This window comes from Ambystoma mexicanum, chromosome 6q (assembly GCF_040938575.1).
Source record: "Ambystoma mexicanum isolate Mex_15411 chromosome 6q, UKY_AmexF1_1, whole genome shotgun sequence".
In the NCBI taxonomy this organism is placed as follows: domain Eukaryota; kingdom Metazoa; phylum Chordata; class Amphibia; order Caudata; family Ambystomatidae; genus Ambystoma; species Ambystoma mexicanum.
The window spans coordinates 1,262,052,293-1,262,076,369 of NC_090937.1; the positions used below are offsets into that span (position 1 = coordinate 1,262,052,293).

Here is a 24,077-nt window from a genome sequence, read left to right on the forward strand (position 1 = left end):
CAAATGACCCGTAATCATTCAATGAAGTGTCAGCATTGGTAAAAAAGTGGGGTTGACCAGGCCAGAGCATTCCCCACAGGCTTTGGGACGAAAGGTATAGTAGACCACGCAGGCATCCAGGAATTCCTTTAGTCTTCGAGGGTTACTGTTGTATTTACCACAGAGCAGGGACAAAGGAGGGAGATCCCCTCTATGTTCATCTCTTAGATTGACCTGTTGGCGTAATGCTAGGTTTTCAGCACTTAGAGACTGTACCTCTAAGGTAAGGCCCTGGAGGGCGTTGACGAGTTCTTGATATTGCTCCATGCTTGCCATAGTTAAGCATTGGCGTTGCAAACTCTCAGATTCAACAGGTTTGTTTGTGAGTTCACTGTGAGTTTCACCCTCCCACTCCTCACCTGAGGCTTCTGATGGATCTTCTGAAGACTTCTGTTTCTTCTGTCCTCTTCGTGCTTTGGATACTTCCTTCTTCCCTTTCTTCTGGAAGAGGTAAGGATGGGCTCCACCGGAGGCCACCTTGCCTTAGGTGCAGTTTGCCCGACAGCGGGGGCCCAGTCCAGGGAAAAGCCAATGCTAAAAAACCCTGGCATCCTTTTTGAGACGGTAGAAGATGTTGAAGGTTGGAAGTCCAGAGGAGTACATGTGTCATTTCCCTTTCTCCTGGGATTCTGATGAACCAAGATTGTGATGCAAATGGCTGTAGAAGGTAAGTCCTTGTGAACGAGAAAACTAATGGCCCCAGAATGCAACAGAACAGCACAAAGATGGATTGTAGGTGGGTCCGTGCAGGTGAGGCAGGTCTCAGCAGAAGGGAGCGGTTTGCAAAGCAGAAAGCAAATGGTGGACAGCCTAAGGTAGGGGGTATCCCGAGGCCGGGATACAAGGATTCCGGACTGACCCAGAGACCAGCGAAACCGCTGAGAGGAGGCAAGAGGAAGGGGAAAGCTTGCGGAGCGCGGAAAAGAAAGGGCTCCGTAAAGGAAAATGGAACCAGAGTGACAGAGGCAAACTGTAAGCAGGCACACTAGCATTTACCTTACCAGAAAGCAGGGTAGCAATGTGCCGTGCCGTTCCCCAGGCAATGGGAAATACACTGCAGCGGCCATGTTTGTGCAGGAATAGACCTCTAGTCTCAGCTTCTAGAAGAACGTGATGGCACAGCTATGGAGCCCTCCAGCTGTCCCATGCTCTCCAGGGCTGTATTGTGACACAAAGCCAAAAGACTGCCAAGGAGAAATCGCAGCGCGTGTTAGTACTGACAATGGTACATGGTGGAAACCTGTCTTTGTCAAACGGAGCAAAATGCTAAGGGTTATCAGTTGCGTGACCTGTAATGGGTGGACCGTGTGATCCGACAACTGCCCCTAGACCGAGTAGACTGGAAAGAGCCAAGAGACAAAGGCTGTGTGGTATAAGTGTTAAAGTGAAAGAAAGCATCTGTGCTAACTGTCATTTTATCCAAAGGATTATAAAGTTAAGCTGAAAGCAGTATTGAGAGTTAAGAGACTTGAACTGTGTTGTGCTTGGGGAAGGGAACCCCAAGCCTTTTTGTGCAACTATTTGAACTTGGGGAAGTAAAAACAACCCGGAGCTCAGAACTTTATTTTGAACAGTTTCTTTTGGTGCTGACATCCCTACACATTGTGTATCTTTAGTTGTGAGGACAAGTATAGGTCTTAGACACTTTTGGGGAGAATTCTTAGAAATGTGCTAATTCCCTTCATCTTCGAGACCCCCAGCAACTTTGCTGGATTTTGGGGACTTGATTTTTTTACCTGGAAAGAGTGTGAGCCTTTTTTCCCCAATCTTTCATGTATTTTGATGTGTGTTTTACATTTGTGTTCTCGGATTATGGCGTTTTAGTTAACTCCATAGTCATCTTTTTATGTGTGTTACACAGCACCCTCACTGCAGTGACAGAGGGATGTCTTTTAGACTTCCCAAAAGTTTAAATACCTTCTCTGGGATAAACTACTGTTTCCCAGAGAATGTAAAGTGAAATTGACTTTACTAGTCTTCCAAATGCATAGACCCAGCACACACCATCTTACAATGGAGTGCTGGAGGGTTTACATAGTATCCCCTGTTTCTAAACACTCCTGTAGCAGTCAAATGCTACCCTTTCCTATTGAAAAGGCTGGTGGCAGTGCTTTTACAACGAACTACCATGATTTTTCCCGACCGCGAACACCGGTAGCTAAAAATCACGGGAGCCATGCTTTTCAAGATGGCGCAATAAGCCCCTTTATTTAAACGGGTCCCGGTCTTCTTTTTTCACCATTTTGGAAAGGTCCTAGTTTTTGTCTCTGCGCGCCAATCCAGGTTTGGTCCCTTGTTTCTGTGCCTTTGGCGGGCTTTGGACTGAAGCCCGCTTCTGGCATCTGAGTGTCTGGGGTGGGCAGGAAGTGAGGGATGTGCCCGAAACTCCCTGTGCTTAGTCTCCTAGGAGACCCAAATGCACTATGGCGTGATTGACTGGCTGACTGTCCGGCAAGGACAGCCACCCTGCCGGGTCAGTGACAGCTAGGCTGGAATGAAATGGAGAAAACTGTTTAAAAGGTGAGTCTCCAGGACTGGAAGGCAGAGTCGACCACTGGAACAAAAGAACCGAAGACGAGCTGGAAGAGGACGGCTGCTGCAACCACTGGACCGTTGGTTTGGCCGTTGAAGCCCTGCTGCAGGTCCGAATTGCCAAACTCCATTCGACAGAGAAGCTCCTTCACAGATGTCTTATGAGTTGATTGGTCCCACCAACTCAAAAGGAAGAAGCCACCTGCATACCATTCTCAAGGCTGGTTAGGTTTGACCAGGGAGAGGGACACCAGTTCGTGTTCTTGAAGCTACAGATACTGGAACTGAAGTGACTCTGTTTTGTTTGCTTTCTTCAAAGATCCCGCGGAGTGCCGGAGTCCCCCAACGTCCTCCCTCTTGTCCCCATGACTGAGGCTCAGGAACCGCGAGATCTGCAGGAACTGCCAGGAACCACAACTTCAACATTATTTGTTTTCTTCATACAATGGTACTGTGCCAACCCGATTGAGAGAACGCCTCTCTCGTGGAGAAAGTTTGTGAAACTTTCCCAACTTGCAGGCCTAATCAGCTTGTGACACCACAAATGATTCTTTTTCACCTAAACTACTTCTGAGACCTTTTGCAAAGACTTTACCGTTTGATACCAGAACTGCTCTTTCCTATCCAGAACACTAGTCCATTGACTTTGGCCTGGCCTATTGACTTGAATTGAACTATTCTAGTGAGCTGAAATTATTTGCACTGCCTAGAAAGTATATATAATCTATTCTACTAGTCTATTTACTTTTGTCCTTTTTTGCTGCTAAGTAACTGAACTGCCATTTTGCTCCTTTTTCAGGGGAGCTCAAACTGTCTCAAAAGTTTTGTATTAAAGTGTATTGGTCTATAATATTAAGTTGTCTTATAGTGCAATGTTTTATAAATGATTGTGTAAAAAAATTAGTGTTTTACCAAGGAACCTTGAGCATAAGTGTCTACTTGAACCACTGTGATTGAAAGTCCTCTGTGTAAATACATGTACTGCTCACATCCACTCTTGGGATAAGCCTGTCTGCTCAGCTCGCTACCAACAAACGGTGGGGTACAGACCTATACCAAAGGTTGGTCTTGCTTACACCTGTAGTCCTAATTGTGTGTGGTGGTCCCAGAGGGTACTGCGTGCAATTCTGCCTAACAGACATACAGACTTTTAAGTTGAACTTACTGACTCAGACTATCCTTAGTCTCTTTAGATAGGGAATTCCCACCATAGGGCACGTTTGGCCTTACTCCATCCTGACATATAAAATAAAGTACTTTTGATAGGAAAAGTGAATGTGTTGTCTGTCTTCATGATGCCTTTACACTGACTGATATTCATTGTTGAAATTCATGTCTAAATTCATCATTGAGGCTTTCTCAACAGGGACAAATGATTATCCCTTACTCTGAACACTATTTTCAAATTTGCTTAAATTATTTGAAGACCAATTGAATCCTGAGGTGGTACCTTTTTTTATCTGCGGTACTACTGTCTCCTCCTACAAAATACACTTGGTTGTGTTGGATTTTGTACATTTGGCCTAGTTGATTTTGTGGATAGTACACTCTTTGGCCCTCTGCTTCTCTCTAAAAAAGGCTTTGATCCTCTTCTGTTGAAACCTCTCCCACTTCCATTTTGGTCTTCATGTTCGTAAACCAATCTTTTTGAAGTATGAGAAAATGTCACTGGATTGTTTTTTTAAAATCTTGATTTTCAAATAATGCATATTGATTATGAGAGGCCAACTGAGTTGCTTACTCTGTGTGTTTTTAAAGTCAATAGCAACCAACCTCTGCTGCGTTTTTAGTAGCAGTTTATGAAAACGTATTGTATTCAATGTCATCAAGGAAAAGACATGGTTAATTCTTCACTTGTAATCAAACAGTAATGATATTTCCGTTTAAATAAGTGCCCATACATTTCTGATCAGAACTGCTTTAAAAAAATGTTTTATAACTTTATTTAAACAGTTGCGGTATACATCATTGGTACAATGGCAGAACATACTAGTTACATAATCACTTGGCAGTTAAAAGCTCGACTCTCCTCTGTGGGACAGAGGGGGATCGTGGGGGATTGATGGAATTAGGCAGTCTTTAGGAAGAGTTTTGCCATCTGTGTTTGATGGGCCTGGGCTGGGAAGTCCTTTTCATAGTCCAAAATTGGTGTCCAGATGTTGGTGAAAAGGTGGAGAATGCCCTCCTTGGCTGCTGTGACCTTTTCTGCCACCAGAATATCCCAAATCTTTACCCACCAGTTGTAACAGTGGACCCTCCCCCCCCGCATTTTCCATTTGCGGGCTATTGTAATTTTCACCACAGCGAGGAGTTGAGTGAGTAGCTTTGCTGTGGCTCCGGTTCTTGGATACATCTGTGGGAGGGGGGACCCTAGTAGTATCACCTCACGTTCTGGGGGTAGGGTTATGTGAGTGATGGCCTCAATTGGTTTTTATTACTGCCTCCCAAATGGATCGTGCCACCGGGGAGTCCCACCACATGTGAAAGTAGGATCCAGATGTCCTGCATTTCCTCCAGCATGAAGGGTCTAGTCACTTACCAAAGTGGTGTAGGCGCACTGGGGGAAAGTACCACTGCTATAGTAATTCTAAAGCACATTCTTTATTGGTTACACATCTGGAGATGGTTTGTTACTGGACCAGATTTCCAACCATGTTTGGTCTTCTATAGGATGACCCAGATCGGCTTCCCAGAGGGCCATGTATTTAGGACAGACGGATAAGATATCCTCTTGTAGCATCTTATAAATCCTTGATATCTCCTCCCTAAGGTGTTTTTTCTAGGGTGTCAAGTTTGCATGTGCCCCTTTGCTCGACAGATGGATGGGTAATCCAGTGCCGGATTTGTGTATAAGAGAATCTGTCAGGTTCCAACATGGAGAACCTATGTTTGCATTTTTCAAAGGTCAAAGCTGAACCATTTTAAAAGAGCTGGGTGACTTTGTGGAGCCCTCCGCAGATCCAATTATTGAAATTGTCTGATCTTATACCTGGGGTAAAGTCTGGATTGTGGCAGTCTGGGGAGAGATGGCCTATTTCCTTGGGGATTCTTTTCCTCTTTAATGCCCAGTGCCAGGTTTTCAGACTGACTTTAGTGGAAGAGAAGAGGTTCGTCCAGCCTTTACTTGCTGCTTGTGTCTTGTGTGGTAGAGAGCTAAGGGGGAGGGGGGGGGGGGCTTGACTGTTCGATGGACACCCATTTTGGGGGGGCTGCAGGAGTGAACCAAGTCAGCATGTTATCCATTCGTTCTGCCTGCATAATAGTTTCGGAGATTGGGGGCCCCCCATCCCTCCCCATTTGGCATCACCCATCATCACCTTTATTGCTATATGTGCTTTCCTTCCCCTCCGAATAAATTGGGAGATCTGCCTTTGCAGTTTGGTGAGCGGTTTCAAGGAGATTTATATTGGTAGTGCTGAACACGGGACCAGAATCTGGGAGGCAGATTAATTTTACACGCCGTGATTCTCCCCATGAGTGAGATCTCTTGAGTTGTCCATTTCTTCATATCGGTTTCCAGGTCACTGAAGAGACCGGGAAAATTAGCCGTATAGAGATCTTTTGGGTTTGCTACTATGTGGACTCCTAAATATTTAATGGATGTGGTGCTCCACTTTAAAGGGCAGGCTCTCTCTCTTCTGTGTTCAGTCCCAACCCCAGGACCCCTGACTTGGCATAATTAACAGTGAATCCCGCCACTTTCCCGAGGCCTTCCAGCTCCATCAGGGCCTTCGGTAGGGAGGGCTTGCAGTTGGTGAAAGAAAGCATTACATCATCGGCATAGAGGGATATTTTGAAGTTGTCGCCCTGTACTGACATCACTGTGATGAGGTGTTCTTGCAAATCTGTTGGGCAAGAGGTTTCATAACCAGGGCGAAAATAACTGGGAGAGTGGGCACCCCTTTCGGGTTCCACAGGAAAGTGCTTTGGGGGCTGAGAATTCCTTGTTCACACTTATGAAATCTTTCTGATGAATAGAAAGGCTGTTCAGATATGAGACTGCAATTTTCAAAGACAATTGACCCAATAATTAACACAATAGAAACACTAAGTGTTTTGGGTATTTCTTCATTATTGTTATAAACGTGATACCAATGGGTTTTTGTAAGTTAAATTTTGTCTATTGAGTGTATGTTGATTTAAGCAAATGTTGTTATAAATTGGACAACCAAAAGATCGAGCAAAAGGCTGTTCCACAAAAATTAGCAATTCTTAAAATAACATGAGATACCAACGCAATTGTATTAGTCGACGTGAGATCGATGGAGAGATTGCGGACTCACGATCACGAGACTGTTGGATACACGTGACCGCTAGCCCATTTTAGCGAGAAAATATCATACACAGTTTTAACTACTCAATAAATAGTTATTATTATGTCAGAATAGAAGAGTCACTGCACCTAATGCTAATGACAAAAAAGTAGAATTATCAATTTCACTATCTCAATATTAGTTATCTCCCAATTCAAAATGGAGTACCCGCGATCACGTGTTCGTTGAATACACGTGACCGCGATTTCAACACGTCATATTAATGAGACTGAAGAATACACACGCAGGTTAACATGCCGCAAACTAACTGCTGAATAGGAAACTGCCCTCAGCTTATCAAGGTAAGACTTGCGATTTGTTTCGCATAGAAATGGTAGTGAGCAATGACCACATGATATTATTTTTTTCAAGTCAGGTTAACCTTTACTTACCTGCTTTACATTTAGGCTTCAGTTGAGAACAACTATTTATGGTGATATTTCGCAATTTGCATATGAGGAATAAAACCAGCCATAAGATATTGGTCAGTCTATGGCAATAGATCAATTTACTACGAAGATACCAGTACTTCCAACACAAAAGTGAGTGTGCATTTATTTCTTTAAAAACAAAGTCCTTAAACCAACAAACATTCCAAAAAATTGTCCTCTTTTCCTTTCTTTTAGTATTATATAAAATTAAGTGCTGAGACTGATGTATTGTTTTATGGTTTATTTTCAGCTGTAAAACAAAAATGTCAATTAGATTGTAAAATATTTGGATTTCTTTTCCTCCTTAAGAGCTGCCGCCAACGAAGGTGACAGTGAAACATGTGTAGAGGAACACAACTAGCCAAGAGTTATTGGCTAGTCCACAAATAAATAACTAAAAATCAAGTAATTGTGGCAAATTTTTGATTCATCTTATTTGAAGTAACTTCAACCATTCAAAGGCACAAAGAGTTGAGCGCAACCATCACAGCATACTACCCCTTCTTCTGAAAGCATTGTAAAATCTCTGATCAGCCTCCGGGACCAGTAGCCGTAGTGCAACACCTCTTACATCTCTTCATAAAAGGCTTCAACCTAAACATACTAACATTCAAGGCTCGCCAGTTAGTTGTGTCAAGGCTGATTTCTTAACTTTTAACCAACGTTTTCATCCTTGGGACTGTTTTTGGGAAGCTATAGCTTGCTAAAAGCATTTTACGAAATAGGGGGCCAAAATGATACTCTTTAAGGGTTAGTCGCATGAATGCCCAGTCTACCTTCTCAAAGACTTTAGTTGCATCTAAGGGTTAGTAAGGCTAGCTTATGGTGTTCCGATTCAGCCACTTCCACTAGATTGAAAGCCCTCTGTATATTGTCTCTTGTGCTTCTCCCCAAAATACAACCTGTCTGGTCCACATCGATAATCTCGGGGAGAATCTTTGCTAGCCTATTTGCCAGGATTTTAGAGTAAACATTTGCGTCTGTATTGAGCAAAGAGATCGGCCTACATGACACGCATTCACTCTGTTCTTTACCAGGTTTTAATATTAGGATAGTTATGGATTCCTGCATAGACTGGGTTATTGTGCCAATCTCACGCAAGGAGTTGAAAAGCTCGGTGAGGGAGCCTATAAGGAGTTTCTAAAACTTGGGAGAGAATCCATCGGGGCTGGGGTTCTAGGTTTCAGGGTTTTCATAACTGACTCAACCTCCTCTACAGTGATCGTAGATTCCAAGGTTTCCCTGTCTATGTCCGCTAGGGCAGGAAGGGAGGCTTCTGCAATGTAACTTTCCCGTTGGGCCGGAGAGCGGTGTGTGTGTGATGGTCTCTATCAAGTGTGCCGTTGCCAACTCTAGCTTGGCGTCCTCTACATATTGGGAAATGCCCTGTGGGTCTTTTAAGCAAATAATTAGGTTTCTCCTCTGGGTTTTTGCTAGTTTTCACAACCTGAGTCTATTTGCTTTATTGGCATAATATCCTTGGTTTGCGCGGTTTGCTCTGGGTAACGCGCCTCCAGTTATACCGAGCAATGCGTAAATCTTTAGAGACTTTAGGGGACCACCCCTTGTGTTTCTATTCGGAAACGCTCTTTGGTTTGTCTTTGATGTTTGTTGTAGGCCACTGTGTAGGCGATTACTTCTCCCCTAATGACCGCTTTCATTGCCTCCCATCTGGTTGCTGTCGATGTGGGTCCCGTGTCATTCAACATTGGGTCATAGAAGTTCAATCTGGGTTTCAGGGGGTCGGGGGCGGTGTCAGGATTGTGGATTTGGGCTGTGAGTATTACTGGGGAGTGGTCCGAGATCACCCTGGTTCCAATGGGCACCTCTTCCTTGTATGGCATAAGCTGGGGGCTAACCAATAGCAGGTCAATGCTGGAAAAAGTGCAGTAGATGTGTGAGAAGAAGGAAAAGTCTTTCGTCTCTGGATTAAGAACCCTCAATGAGTCCACCACACCCAGGGATTTAAAAGGATGTAGCAGACTCGGGGCAATTTTAAAGTCTCTCACAGCTGGTTGGTGGGATTTATCATCATGGGGGTCCGGGACACCGTTGAAGTCTCCTATGATCACTTGCCCCTTCAGGAAGGGCAATAGGTTGGATTCTAAGTCTGGCAGGAATTCTTCTTGTCTTTCCTTGGGGGCATAAACAGACCAGGGTATGTAAACGGCCTAACAGCTTACCTTTAATGGCTAGGTAGTGCCCCTCTGGACCCTGCAGCACCTCTAGTTCTGTCAACGGTACTCCTCCAAAAGGATTAGTGTGCCCCCTTTGTTAGAGCCACTACATGTTAAGTATTGCTTCTGGAAGGCTCTGCAGCAAAGTCGCGGGAAGTCCGTCTCAATCAGGTGGGTTTCTTGGAGAAATACCACTGAGCTCCATGGGTCATTTAGGCATTGCAGTGCGGATCTGCGCTTATTAGGAGAGTTCATCCCTTGTATGTTGAGGGATACGAAGCCCAGCTTCTGGTGTAGGGGGGAGGTTTCTTGTGTAGCTGTCAGGTTATTTAGGTGGGGGGGTGGAGAGTCCGAGTGATATGTCACTGCCATCTGTTTCCATTATCTTTCTCTTGGATCGCTGCAACCGGGTTTTTAACTTTTCTCAAAGTGTCATAACTGAACTAAAGAACCAACACAAAGGCAAAACTGGACCTAGGGTCCATCTGGCCGTTGAGTGTCTGCACTCTTCTAGACTGGCATATGCCGTGTAGAGCCTGGGGTTCCTCGTGGTCTTATTTTAGGGAGCTGTCGTTGAGGTATCATTTTGGCAGGCGGGCCGGAAGTCCAGGCAGTGTAGTTGCAGGAGCTTCCAAGTTTCCGATCTGTTGCCACCCTCGCTCAGGTTTTGCATCTCTGCTTGGACTCGCCCTCTTTTCCTCCTGCAGGTGACGATGCTGTAATGTCTCCATCTGTGGTCGAGGGTCCCCCCGTCGGGATGCTCTCAGCTTCTTCTAGCGCACCAATAGTCTGTTTCATGCCTTCATAGGTGAATTGGAGGGTTGTGGGGAAGAGCTAGCGGTACCTAATTTTGGTATACACGCATTTCGTGTCCTGTATTTACATCGTGGGACTTTTCATCGCCGACCCTTTCATCGCCAAATTTTATTTTTTTTTTTACATTTTTTTTAGGGGGGTGTTTGTGCGGGTTGGGGTATGTTTATTTAAGTAAGGGGAGCTTTGGGGGGGCGCAGCCCCCCATAAAAAAAATAAATAAAAAAATAATAATTTTGGCGATGAAAAGTCCCACGATGTAAAATCAGGTGGCAAAATCACATAGAACCCCTAATTTTCCAGTCTAGCAGGAAGGTGGTTAGGGGTATTGGTGCTTTGCGTCTCTGTACTGTCGCCACTGCCAAGTCCTGATAGATCTGTATCGGTGCTCCTTGGTAGGTCAGCTCGCTCTGTAAGCGGTTTGCAGCCATGAGGTCTTGTTTGGTGGAGAAGAAATGAATGCGGGTGATTACGTCCGGTGGGTATTCTGTGGTAGCCCTTCTGCAACTACGTGTCCTCCGGGTTTGGTCTGGGAGCAGCATTGTTTGGTCACATTCTGGGAGGAGGGACTGAAACTGGTTGCTCACATATTCCTGTAGGGCTTGGTCCGTTATCGAGGGGGGCACCCCTCTGATTCTTACATTGTTCCTCTGAGCCCCGTTTTCAATATCTTTCTGATTCAGTGAGATAACTTCATTTTCCCCCCTCCAGAATCTTAACTTTGCTGCGCAGCCTTGTTAGTTGTGACGTTTGCTCCAGGACATGATCTTCCACCTCACTGACCCTGTTTTCCAGTTCCTCCATTCGGTTGTCCAGACCATCCACCCCAGTGGCTATTTTCGACCTGCAGTTTCGGAATTCTGACTTCATGTCTACCAGGAGGGACTGAATGTCCGCTTTTGTAACCCATTGACCTGGAGATCTTTCGGGTGACTCAGCTTGGGTGCGCCCTCCTTCTGGTTTCTTCCCCTTGTCTTGCGGCTGTAGCAGAGTGGCTATTTCTGAGGATTTGCATGGTTTTTGTTGTTTGGCCATTCAGATTGTTCATTGTTTTGTGTCCTAGAGTTATCTCGCCAAAGACAATGCGCCAACTTCGACCCCTTGTTGTAGCCCCTGTGCTTTGAGGGTGGGAGCGGTGATGGGGATCGAAGTTTGCTGTGACCGGTTGTACTGCCTGTTCCTGCTCTCCTCCGGCTATGGGGCAGGCTGTTGGCAGGCTGCACCTGATTTCCTCCCTCTCTCCCCTCCTCCCCCCCCCCCCTGTCGCAATAGTGTGTTCAGGGTGAGGTCTGGCTCGGTTGGACTGGGCTTTACTCTCTTGCCGGGGCACTTACTTGGGAGCCTGCCATGGAGTCAAGGGAAGCAATGTCTGTGAGGATCCTGCGTGGTCTGTATGCGCGTGGCTCCTTAGGCTACCATGCGTGACACAGCTGTAGGGGATCGGAGTTTCGTTTTCGCTTGGGGGGACCCGGCTGATTCTTCCTGCCAGACGATGTAACGGGCTGGTTCTAGCAATGCCTCCCTCACACAGTGGGGAGGCTGCGACCATCGAACAAGGCACTTCCTCCTTCTTTCGCTTCGCAGCGGTCTACTCTGTCTGTGGCAGTGTTCCGCTCCGATTCTGCTTCCTATTATGCCCCTGTCGGCTTTCAGTGCTGCATCTGGACCGTGCACTGGGACTTCTACTGCCTTGGGCTCCAAGTCCGCTTCCAGTCCACTCCTGAAGCAGTCGCCATCTTGCACTTTTTTTCCAGCTGAGAGTTTCAGCTTTCTTGTGGCTGTAATTGCCCTTAGCAGGCTAGCAGTTTAGTTGCGATTGGAATGGGCCATTCCATCACTATTCCGCTGCCAGTGCTGTTGGTTTTTGTTCTCGCATTGGTCCCATAACCGCTGCTGTGGACTGGATATCCCAGGCTCTTCACGGAGGCTCTTAAGGAAGCGACAGCATTGCTAGTGCTTCAAGCCACGCCCCACCTGAACTGCTTTTTTCACTTTAATAAATTGTCATTGGTTACTCTGGAACTCTCATGGGAATCAACTTGAAGATATATGTCTTGGTGATGCCAGTTATCTGTGGAATGAGGTGCACTGTGTACAATGGAAGAGTAAGGGTAATGGGTGTGCAAATGTTCAGGATGCAAGCATGCACCCAGCTGGTCTCTGCCTGGAAGGAGAGCCTGGGGGGGAAGCATTGTATCCCCAATATTTCTGTAACGGGGCCCGTAATCTGACCTTGTCACGTGGGGATAGGTATTCTCTTAGCCTGGGTGAGATGCCTACCAGGAGCGTGTAAGCCAGAACTAGTCCTACCCCAGAGGAGGACGGTTGATGTTCAGGGCCTCATGTCCTATAACCTCCCTAAGGGCATGTTTATGTATCTCCAGTACCAACTTACATCACCCCGTACCTCCTGAAGAAAGTGGGGATAAATTGTATCTTTCTTTTCTAATGCCAAAAGAGAGGCAGCATGGTACGAAGAGACTATCCATAAGACGGCAACAGATGCACACGCACACAGTCTGTCTAAGCTATCTGGGCCGCAATGCCAACACGTAGTGCTGGCACCAGCGAAAGAACTGGAGATCTTGCGTTGCTTGCCAAAGCACCACACACTGCTCCCCAGCACTGGTGCTTACAGCAACCAAACCACTGCGGCAGATCTAGACCACCATCTCTCAGCATGACTGCACTTACCTTTGAGGTGGCCGCACCACAGCCCCGAACACAAACTCTGACACTTTGCAGCATATGCCGCCACCGCTGAAGGGTGGTAGATGTGTGGAAAAAGGGGCGGGCTTAACCTGCTAGTTGTAATTTCTCATGATTGTAAAACCTTCCGGGCAAGGAAGACCGGGCCAGATTGGCCAGGGCCAGTAATCCAATCGGAAAAAGAAGGGTGTGGGGGCACTATAAGAGAGGCAACAGGAAAAGGAAGTTGTGGGTTTTTTGGGTGAGTGCCGAGGGGAGCCGTGGCAGACCACAAGACCAGCAGAAGGAAGTGTGGAGCATTGGAGTGTGGAGGCGAATTGAAGAAAATGTTGTGGTATTGGTTGGTGAAAGCAGGTGGTACTGTGTGGTGATTGTGCGTGCAAGGTAAGTGAGTTTGCGTTTGAGGCAGCAAAGTGAATTGATGGACAGTGATAGTGAGCGTGAAAGAGTGTGACTGTGGAGAAGGTGTGGAGGAGGAAGTTTTAGTGGAGAGGAGGGAGTTGTAACGTGGAGGGATGAGAGAGACATTGGAGGGAAAGAGCACAGTGTAAGGATCAGAAGGAAAGAAGGCGGGTGGAGCTCAACAAAGGAGAGTAATGAGAGGAAAACACTAGAGAGAGGGAAAGTAACACCTGGGCTTAATATGAAGAAAACAGTCGGGCAGTGTGTGTAAAAGGTACACCCTATAATCATTTGTTTAGTAGATGAACATCATTGATAGTGTAGGGTTACCTTGGGAAGTCCCGGAAGGAGCCTAGATAGGGAAGGCATTCGCCTTTAGGTCCTCATTAAAAAGAATATTATGTACATTCCCTAGGGATCAACCATCTGTACATACTAAACTGTGGTTAAGGACGCTTGCGCTAAGGTGGGAACACAACATCTTATTTATTTATTCAGATTTTTAAAGCGCTCAACAGCCCAAGGGCATTGTGGCGCTGTTACAAGTATACAGATCTGGTTACAAAGGAAGGCTTGGTAGTTACATTGATATTTGCATTTACGGTTCATGTTAATGTTACATAATACAGAGAAGGTATTATACATTTGCATTTACAGTACATTTTATGGTTACATAGTTGCAAAGTTACATATTACTTCTAGGAAGGTGGCATGTATATATCAGATAGTTGGTTTGCAGAGTGATAGGGTGCAGAGAGGGTTATATAAATAGCGTGGTTTTGAGGGATTTGCGAAAGGCTAGTAAGGTGGGTTCTGCTCTGAGTGCGTTGGGGAGGGCATTCCAGAGTTTCAGAGGAGCTATGTAGGGGAATCCAATGCTTCGGGCGTTGGCTCTTTTTATGGCAGGTACGCAGAGTTGGTTAGCATGGTGGTTCCTTAAGGGGCAGGCAGAGATTTTATTTTGATAGTGTTTCTGATAGGTAGGGTGGGGCGGTGAGACTGATGCATTTGTGCGTAAGGGTGAGAATTTTAAAGTTAATCCTTTCCTTAACTGGGAGCCAATGGGCTTCACGTCTGGCTTGGGATATATGGTAACTTTTTGGAATGTGTAGGGATGTGCAGAGCGCGTTTCCGTGTTATTTGGAGCATGTTGATGTTTTTAGTAGAAGTGCCTGCTAGAAGGGCATTGCAGTATTCAAGTCTGGCTCCTATTGTGGCTCTGGCTATGGATGGGCAGTTTTGAGTGGTTAGAAAGGGTTTTATGCAGTTACAAGTTTAGTGGTGTGGGCAGAGGCAGAGGAGATGGCGCTGACCTGTCTTGTCATCAAGAGAGTAGAGTCTAAGTTGACTTCTAAGGTCTTTACAGATGTGGAGACTGATCTATTGGTGTGGTCTGGTAAAGTGAGTGTATTTAGTGTTGAGTTTGCAAAGAATTTCCTTGGGTCCCAGGATGATGATCTCAGTGTTATCCCCATTTAGGCAGAGACCGTTGATTGCCGTCCAGGTTTGGATGGTGGTATATATCTGGAGGAGAGCTTCATGGTCCTAAACTCCAGTAAGGGGGAGGACTTGTGTGTCATCGGCATAGTTGGTGTATGCTAGACCGAGCACATCCAGCAAGTCGAAGAGAGGTTTGTTGAACAGGTTATAAAGACTGGGTGCAATACTTCTATGAAGGAGGTTTTCCATGCGTTGGCTTTGTCCGAGAAGTAAGCGGCGTTGGACAGATGGGAGGTTAGGATATTGTGGTCAACAAGATCAAACGCGGCGGAGAGATCGAGGAGGAGCAGGAGGGCGGGTTTGCCATTATCCATTATTTTCGTAATTTGGTTCTTTAGATCCAGGAGGGGCAGATTCAGTGCCATGGCCTTTGCGGGAGCCCGATTGCCTTCTCCCTAGGATGGCATTGGCTTCCAGATATTGTTGGATTTGGATGTGAGCGGCTTTATCCAGAATTCTGAGGAGAAAGGGAACAGTGGTGAACAGTGGTGATGGGGCGGTTGTTGTTGGGGCAGGCAGCGTCTAGTGTGGGTTTTTTTATGAGCGGGCAAACCCAGGCTTCTTTTAAGCTTTGTGGTACAATTCCTAAGGAGAAGGATGCATTAATGAATGCTGTGATGATGGGGGTGAGTGATTCTGCCCATTCTTTGATGATAGAGGGGGGGGGGGGCAGATGTCCCCTTTACAGGTGGAGGGTTTGATAAGTTTGAGATTAGTAACTTCTGTCTCAGTGACGTCTCTTAAGCCAAAGAGGGGTATTTGGGGGAGAGATGTAGGGGGCGGTGGATGTGGAGTGTTCTGGTCGGGAAGGGCTTTGCGCTGGGCTGATATCTTTTCTTGGAGCTTTTTGACTTTGTTCATGAGGGCTTCCTGGATGTTGGAACACCAAGCTTTAATTTTGGTGATTTCATCTGGGGTAGTAGCTGGGGGTGTGAGATCTTTGAAGATGGTGAAGATTTCTCTAGAACTAGATTTTGATTTAGCTTTGGAGATTTTGATTGAATGATTCTGATTTGGCTAGGAATATGGCTTTTTTTATACGTAGATGAGATCTCTTTAAATTCCTTTAGGAAGGATTGGTTGGGCGCGGATTGCCATTTGGTTAGAGCACAACGCTTCTTGGTGCGTAGGGCAGATAGGTCTTCTGTAAACCATGAGTTAGTGCATTGATTTTTTTTTCCTCTTTTTTTTTGTCTTCTAAGGGAGCTATGAATTCAATAGCCCCGGGTGAGCACGTGTGCATAGGTGTTGGCCAGTGAGATGGGGTCGTTGTTAAATGGAGATTTGAGTTCAGGGATATCAAGAAGCGGTGTAAGGTTGATTTAAGTTAATTTTTTAGAGCTTCTGACTTTGGCGGGTGGGGCATATGAGAGTATTTTACGATTCGGAGTGGTGCGAATGGTAATTTGGATAAGGTGGTGGTCTGTCCATGGGAGGGCTGAGATGTTGGTGATGGACGAGTTGCAGTTGTGGTCCGCAATCCAATCGATGAATCGGCCTTTGCAGCGGGAAGTGCAGTGATTTTGTGTTCGAACCCAATGTGTGCGAGTTCTTTGGCTAGCGCGGCGGCTGCTTTGTCGTTGAGGTCATGCAGGCCTAGGTTGAGGTCAGAGTAGGATGGTTTTGGTTGAGTTTTTTGTTATTCCCTATGATTTGGAGGAGGTGCTTTTGGTAGTCTGGTGGTGAACCAGGTGGCCTATAAGTGATCAGGATATTTATGGTGCAGTTGGGGACAGAGAGAGAGTTTGGCAATGAGAAGGTCAGCATTGTTTTCCCACTGTTGGCTGCAGAGTCTAATGGAGAGGGTATCTTTGAAGATGAGGGCTACACCTCCACCTTTGGATGTCTTGCGGTCCGTCTCCGAATATTGTATCCCTGAGGGAGAGGCAGGGGCCTGAAGCTTCATGTAGCCAGGTTTCAGAAATCGCTAGTAAGTCCAGTTTAAGTTCAGTGATGAGGTCGTTCATCTCCAATGCATGTGCTGGGAGGGATTGGGCGTTGATAGTGCGCATTTCAGATCTGTGTGGGGAGGTGCGCCTTTCAGATTTGTGAAGTGGGTGTGAGTGCAGAGGTTAGGTCTAGGGGGGTGTGGTTAGAGAGTGACTGTGGATGTGACGCGTGCGGGTGGGTGTTGGTCAGCTTGTGGTTAGGGGGTGTGTGTGTGTGGTTGGGGTGCGGGAGCTAAGTCTGGGGTTTCTGAACTCTATAGTGGGTGGGGTGCTGCGGTGTATGATGTGCAGTTTGGTGCGAGCTCTGAGTCTGCTGAGCCTAGGGTTGAACTATTTGTGGTCCTTGAGCTTGATGGTGTGCGAGCTGGGCTGGGTGTTCTGTAGAGGGTATGAGGTGGTATGACTGTGGTCTAGTGGTGGTGCGTGGGAGTCAAGCTGTAGATGGACCAGAGGGCGAATGTAGAGAGTGTGATGGCTAAGCGGGTGAGGTGCGCTGGGGGTTCCATATCATTTCAACGCTGGATGTTTTTTCACTGGTTTTTTTACCGCGATTTTATTTTTTTACGAAAAAACCATTCACTTTTTTTCAAATTATTTTTAGGGGGTGTCCCCCATTTTCTTTAATTTGTATTTATTCCCAAACACCCACACCCCATATATATAATTTACTAACCCCCCCTAAAAAAATTCAATGGGTTTTTCCGAGAAAAAAAAACTGCGGCAAAAAACCCTGCGAAAAAACATCCTGCGATGAAAGGACGTTGTACCGCACTGTTGTGGTGGTCCTGGCAAGCAGTATATGGGAGTATACATTTGTGCAATACAGAGATGTGTCTAGTGCTAGTAGAAGTCTATCTATGTGTATTCAGTGAGCATGGTTCAAAAGAGGGCCGTTCAATGTGGGGGAGGCAGAAGCATGCTGAACCCGTTCAGGATAGGCTTTATCATTAATCGACCTAGGGCAGTTTGCAATAGATAGTTCAGATTAGGCTAGTCAGATGGGCAGTTCAAAATCCCGATAGTGATGGATGGCCCTACCACCCTGCTGAAAAAAATCATTAAAAACCCTTGACCCTTCTCTGGGGGTTTGAATTTCTTGAACCATCTGTGGCAGTTCTTGGAGGGATCATCGGAAATGGTCAAACAAGCCAGAAATGTGGGATGTCAAAATAGTCTGTACTTTGTGTTCTTGCGTGAGCACTGATTGTGTAGTTGTACTGAGCAGAACAGCACTGTAGTCATGTTTAGTGATATGATGGTTCTGGACCACAAGAAGTGATGAATAGTTGGCAGAGATTGGGAAAAAAACAGAAGGCTGTGCAACTGGGAAGTTAATCTCTGCTTGGGAAATATGGACACCCAGTGACGTATGCAAAGCTAATCAAGTTGGCAAGGCATCCTTTCCTGGGAACCAGAATAAAGAGTCAGGTGAGTGTTTGCCACCAGATTGTCGCTTGTTACGAATGGTGATGAGATCTGCCACATGCGAGGACTGTCACGTGGGTAGCTAAAATGTAATTGTACAGGAATAACGTCATCGTTGTTAATCAATTACTTTTTTAGGTCAAATATGTTACATTAGGAAGTGTATTGTTTTCATGTAACTTATTACATGTATATTACTGTTGTGTATGAGTTTTATTGTCTGAAAGCGGATAATGCATGAAATCTGTTCTCTGGAGCCACTTTGTTAGGATGGGGCTACTCTACCAGTTGCCTGGTTTTTCCGCTACAGCTGTAAACAAATAACAGCTGACTCCATTGCTGCTGCTACGGTTATCAAACTGGAATGATTGGGTGGCCTTTCACGGGGATGGTATATACTCCCATTGGGCCGGGCATGACAAAGGGGGTGACTTTCCTGTGACCCAAAGATCCCTCTCGTCTAAATTTACAATCTCAGAGGTTTTGACTGTCACAATCTCACCTTAAAGTTTTTGTGTCTTAGTCAACTAGTTTCTCTTTTAAAGAAAATAATTGGCCAATTTACGTTTGTCAACAACAAGGAAATATGTTGTATAACCTACTATATTTTTCCGTAAATGTTTCAAACAAAAAAAATATTGGTTTGTTCTCTTAAAAAAGGTATGCTATTCTAAATAAATCATGTACAGAGAAAGTAAAGTTTCAACTTTTTAGGAAAGTTTTGAACTCATTTTTTTTTATTTTTTAGAATTGTTAATTAAATTGCAGCTGTATTATTCCTAGTAGAATAAGTGAAAACTGACAGATTAGGTTTTGTGGGCTATTCTTTCTGATACTTTGCCAGGCAAATTGCCAAATGCATGGCATAATTAGAACAAATATGTTACTATATGAAGTGCAAAGGTAGGAATTTTTCCTTCTACCCTCGAAATTGTATATTTTACCCACTCCAAATAAAAAAATAAAAATATGTTCGACAATTGTGCCCTGTGCCTCCAAAGAAACAAACCTCTGGCAGTTTACATGGCAAAGGAGAGCAGTGGCGAGCACCTAGACAAAATGAACTTCTTTACTTTCGTCCCCAACTTAGTCTTTCTCAACTAGAACAACACATAACAGACTGATGGGATTCATAATTAATGTAATGCCAAAGACAATACTACATAGTTTAAGAATACGTATTTTATAGTTTAAATTAGATGACCTTGGGTTAATTAAGACTTCTATATACAGCCCACTGGCTGTGGATAAAAGAATATTCCTATTAAAAAATGCTTTGCATTTTATCCTGTCATTTAATGTAAACAAATATATTATATTGTGAGTTGCTCCTGTATTTGAAAATTGCTTATTGCTTTCTGTGCTCATTTTGTGCAGGTTAATCCATGGAATTGGAAGGTCAGGGGATATTGCTGCGATTCAACCAAAGGCTGCAGGTTCGAGCCTTTTAAATAAATTGACAAATTCGATGATGTTAGACATATTAAAGGTCTCAGGTATGTATAACGGTACATACATACTATCCTGTAAGGACTTCATTGTTGCAGGTTTTTCTATTTTGCTTCCAAATTTGTGATGTATAACTAAATCAGGTGGAAGTTCCGATTTACCCACTGCACTTACAAATGTAGCATTCCCTCTTCTCCAACAGAATGTTGTAAAAAAATCACTTCTATTGGTGAATGTACAAGAGCCAAACTAAGTGCTAGTTTAGTTGTTTGTAATTTTAATAATGCAAACCCAGCATTGCTTCTTGGTACATGTTATATTTTTATAGCACCTCCTACCATATTAAATGGCTTTGAAGCGTTGTAGGATTCATGGCCCTTCAGCACACAGAATTTCCAAATGGAAAAAAAGAGGAGCAGTGCAATGTCTGCAACAGAAACTGTAGTTGAGACACTTAACATAAAGCAGAGAGGTCTAGTATGGATACGTTGGAAGCTGAAGAGAGGATAGAGAAGAGTAGGAGTGTATTAAAAAGGAGAAATGTATTAAAAAGGATGGAACCTGATAGCTGAAACAAATGTCATGGGAATCCGCTATATGCTATAGAGCTCAGCACTGTAAGGGGAATGTAGTAGGTATTGACCCCTAGGGCAACTGTCTGCAGTTGAAAGATCTGCTACACTTTACATGCAACGTACATGGATATGGTAGAAAATGTAACAGCTGGACAGAATTTTTAGTGGGACTCATCTGTGTGCTATAGGGCGGAGTCTTACTTGGAGAGTGAATGGTGTGCCAAAACAAGCTATAGAAATTAAGATCTTTTACCTTGACTCAGCAATGTTGTTGCAGCACACTTTGTTTATTGGCAAAACATGCCTCATAGTAAGTCTACATGTGCCTATTTTAATATTTTTGTAAGTGGTCTGATATAGCACACTTCTGCCACTATCGGTGGCCTTTCTGAACTTGGCTCTGTAATAAAAGTAAGGGAGGGTGTAGAAGTGGAACAGTGTGGGAGGCAGATGCAAAACCTGTGGTGTTGATGGGTGCATGTATGAAATAACAGGTTCCTGCGTGCCAGTATGCTTTCTATGGTTTTGGTGGAGAAACATGGGAACGTGTTATCCATAGGGAAGAGGCTAAGATCTGATCAACAATAGCGCTTTGCATCTGGTAAGCTGCTGATGTGTGCTATGTCAGTGAGGAGTATATGTGGTTACAGATGTTGCACATTTTAATTGTGCTATCATGGGATTGCATAATTCCAGGTGTAACAGTGTGTGGATACATGCTAATCTTAAATATAGTACAGGGTTGTCCAACTCCAGGACTCGAGGGTCGAAAATGTTTTTTTTACGGGATAACCCTCATTAATATTCATGAGACACATTTCTATCAAATGATTCTAAATGTATGCACATTTTTCATGAATATTAATGAGGGCTATCCTGAAAACCATCAGGATTTCGACCCTTGAGAGCAATATGTATTGTGAGGAACCAAAGGGTGTTTCATCCGCTAGTCCTCTGGGACTTGTCATACAGGTGGCCTGGACACAGCCATCGCTTTTGGATCCAGTTCCTGGGGGTGGACCAGTGTGGGAGGATCACCTTGGTGAGGGGTCTTCGGGGAGTCTGGGTGAGACAGCCGATGGTGAGACATGGTATTCCCCCCTCTTTTGTCTACCCTATCCTATTTTGTAGGATTTTCCAAAGTCTCAATCCACCGCCCCCCCCTTTTTACACAAACATTGGGCCGAGGAAGAGGGTGACTGAGAATAACCAGTCTAACTCTCACATCGTCCTGGACTGTTAATCAGGTCAGGCAAAGTCAGACACTACACTAATTGCATACACCTGATAGCTCTCCTCACACGAATAAAAGGCAGCACCTAAAGGCACACTCCGAGCAAAGTGGAACACAAGTACGAGCAGAACTTCTGGGACAAAGGCACACCTACTGGAGCAGGGCAACAGACCAAGGAACGAGAGCAACGGGTCAAAAACCCCAAGGGTTCCCTACTGTAGGTTGTTGCCTTCGCCAGACCGCGAAAGACACATGGAGAAGGCCAGATCCCACAAGTGAAGATAGCATTGTGGTTGAAGGATGCCAGCAACCGTCCCGGGTGAACGGCAGAGTTGGGGAGGTGAAGCCAAGCCTGTGGTACTAACTTTGACTCGTGAATTGGAAATAGCAAAACAAGAAAGAAGCGCACACAGCCGGTGAGTTGGCAAGCGACTTGAGAGACCGGTGTGTGTTAAAGCGAATGAAGTAGCAACGTTATATCACAAGTGAAGTCTGCATGTGTGTGGATGAGATGCAAAGAAAGGCCGACCTGTGAATGAACTCTGAAGTAAAAGGCAGCTGTGAGATCAGCGATACTAAGTAAGAGTGGTCCAGCGAAAGGCTTTAGCCCATTCAAAAGTCTCTGTGAAAGGTACATTGTTTGAAGTTACAAAGTGAACAAACAGCAAAAGTGAATTAAGCGAGAGTAAACGTGAACTTTGAGTTGAAGTGGTCCTGCGGTGGTCTGTAAATAGAGCCACATACATTCGAAAGACTTGTACATCCGAAAGGGGTCCGAGCCCGATTGAGGGAGACCCGAAGTACAATAATCTTGGGGAAGGGAGCCCCCTGGCAAGTTTGTTGAACTGTGACATGAGAGATCTGAGCCTGGAAGAGGGGGACCTTTGAACTTTATGTTGCGATACAATTTTGAAAGTCAAGAAAGAGACTTTAATATGGAAGTCCAGGCGTGCCTCAATCCACAGTTTGGAACAGCTTAGAGTGTTAGAAGCCGAGCTAGAGTGTCATCCTGCCTACAAGGACAGCCTTACTCCGTGAGATTTAACGTGCAGAGGAGAGCTGGTTCAACTATCTTTTTATTCTTTTGAACACTGATTTTTTCCTTAGCTTTCGTTTCTGCTTTTTACACATTTTGTTCAAGAGATGGGGCAGACATTAGGTTTCTGTTAGCGTAGGCCATTTTGATGTGATGGACTCCGCTAGGACTGTTTTGTTTTATCGTTTGATGGTCGAGAATACTCTCATCTTAGTTATAGGGAAAAATAGGGAGTTTCTCCGATCCCAACATTTTCGATAAAGGTTTTACAAAATCCATTGTGTCAGTGTCATACTTGTGATACCATGCCTTCCCTACAGTATAAATATAGAATGTAAACGGCAACCTGTAAGTAACCTGTGAAATGGGCCACCCACCTTACTGTGCACATGCACAAAGTCAGAGTTCGGGGATAGTATAGGGGAGATGGAAACAAAACGCCAACCTTGAGCATTAAGCGTGTAAACTAGAGCCTCCCATGGGAGTAAATAATGGGGTAAGCGCTCCACACTTTCCCTCATGTGAACCTGTGCAAAGAGAACTCCGTAATTGCCCTTTTTACTGTACCGTTTAAACACTGATGTTCCCTAGCAGAATCATAATGGCACTTAAACAAATACGTTAAATAGATCTGCAACAGGGTCATCTTTATGGATATAAATATTAACTAATTACATGGATCAGCAGCACCTTACCACATATGACCCGCCTCCTGGACAGGTAAGACAATAAATAGCAGAGGATGACCGCAATGGCAACCAGGTTTGGAATCTACAACAACCATTTAAATTTGTAAAACTTATGAATAGGAGCATAACACAGGCGCCTTGTTGCTTTTTCTCGTTGGTTATTCCACCACAATAAAGTTAGGTGATATAGTGAATCCCCTGCATTGTAAGCCTAGCCAAGCCTTAAGGTGATCTACTAGCTCAATCCTATGCCAGGATAGGCTCTGTGTAACCTGGGTCTACACTGTAAACATTAGTTATTAACTCTCTTGTGGAATTAAAACAGTCACATGAAAAGTGGAAGACATAAATGATACCCGTGACTCTTCAAAATACATGCTCAGATTCACCTCCAGTGTAACATTCGCATTCATTTCAAGTTAAGATGATCAACATGAAGCACTTTTACTTAAGCCCAAAAGTGTGCATCTTTATTGGCTCAAATACTCCTTTCCCTTGACCATATTCTACAGCCCACTCGTACTGTCTTCTGCCTGGACTCCAGCCTGGGATAAGTGTGGCGGTCCTACCCCAAACCGATTACCTGCTTTAGAATCCTAAATACACTTTTTAGAAATACCTAAACATCCATCCTTTACTATACAATAATGTCCATTAATCCCTTAACTGCTGGGCTTTTATGCATGTCTGTGCAAATAGGATTAGCATACTCCTCCTTAGCACTTGCAGGGTTAAACCGGGGTCTCTGCACACTACCACACAAACCAACAAAAATTAAAGTTACCCTAAACTCTCAGGATATGA

The 24,077-nt window shown here is 44.8% G+C and overlaps 1 protein-coding gene across 3 annotated transcripts in view; it reads left to right on the plus strand.

The window, feature by feature from the left end:
* The window catches only part of SEPSECS (Sep (O-phosphoserine) tRNA:Sec (selenocysteine) tRNA synthase), a 1,182,953-nt gene that overhangs the window by 172,350 nt on the left and 986,526 nt on the right, over window positions 1-24,077 (plus strand). For 2 of the 3 annotated variants that reach the window (XM_069631868.1, XM_069631866.1), the window contains exon 3: window positions 19,668-19,786. In XM_069631868.1, coding sequence (XP_069487969.1) covers window positions 19,668-19,786 — 119 coding nt within the window. The remainder of the gene's footprint in view (window positions 1-19,667; window positions 19,787-24,077) is intronic. The other variant, XM_069631867.1, reaches the window with a different exon arrangement.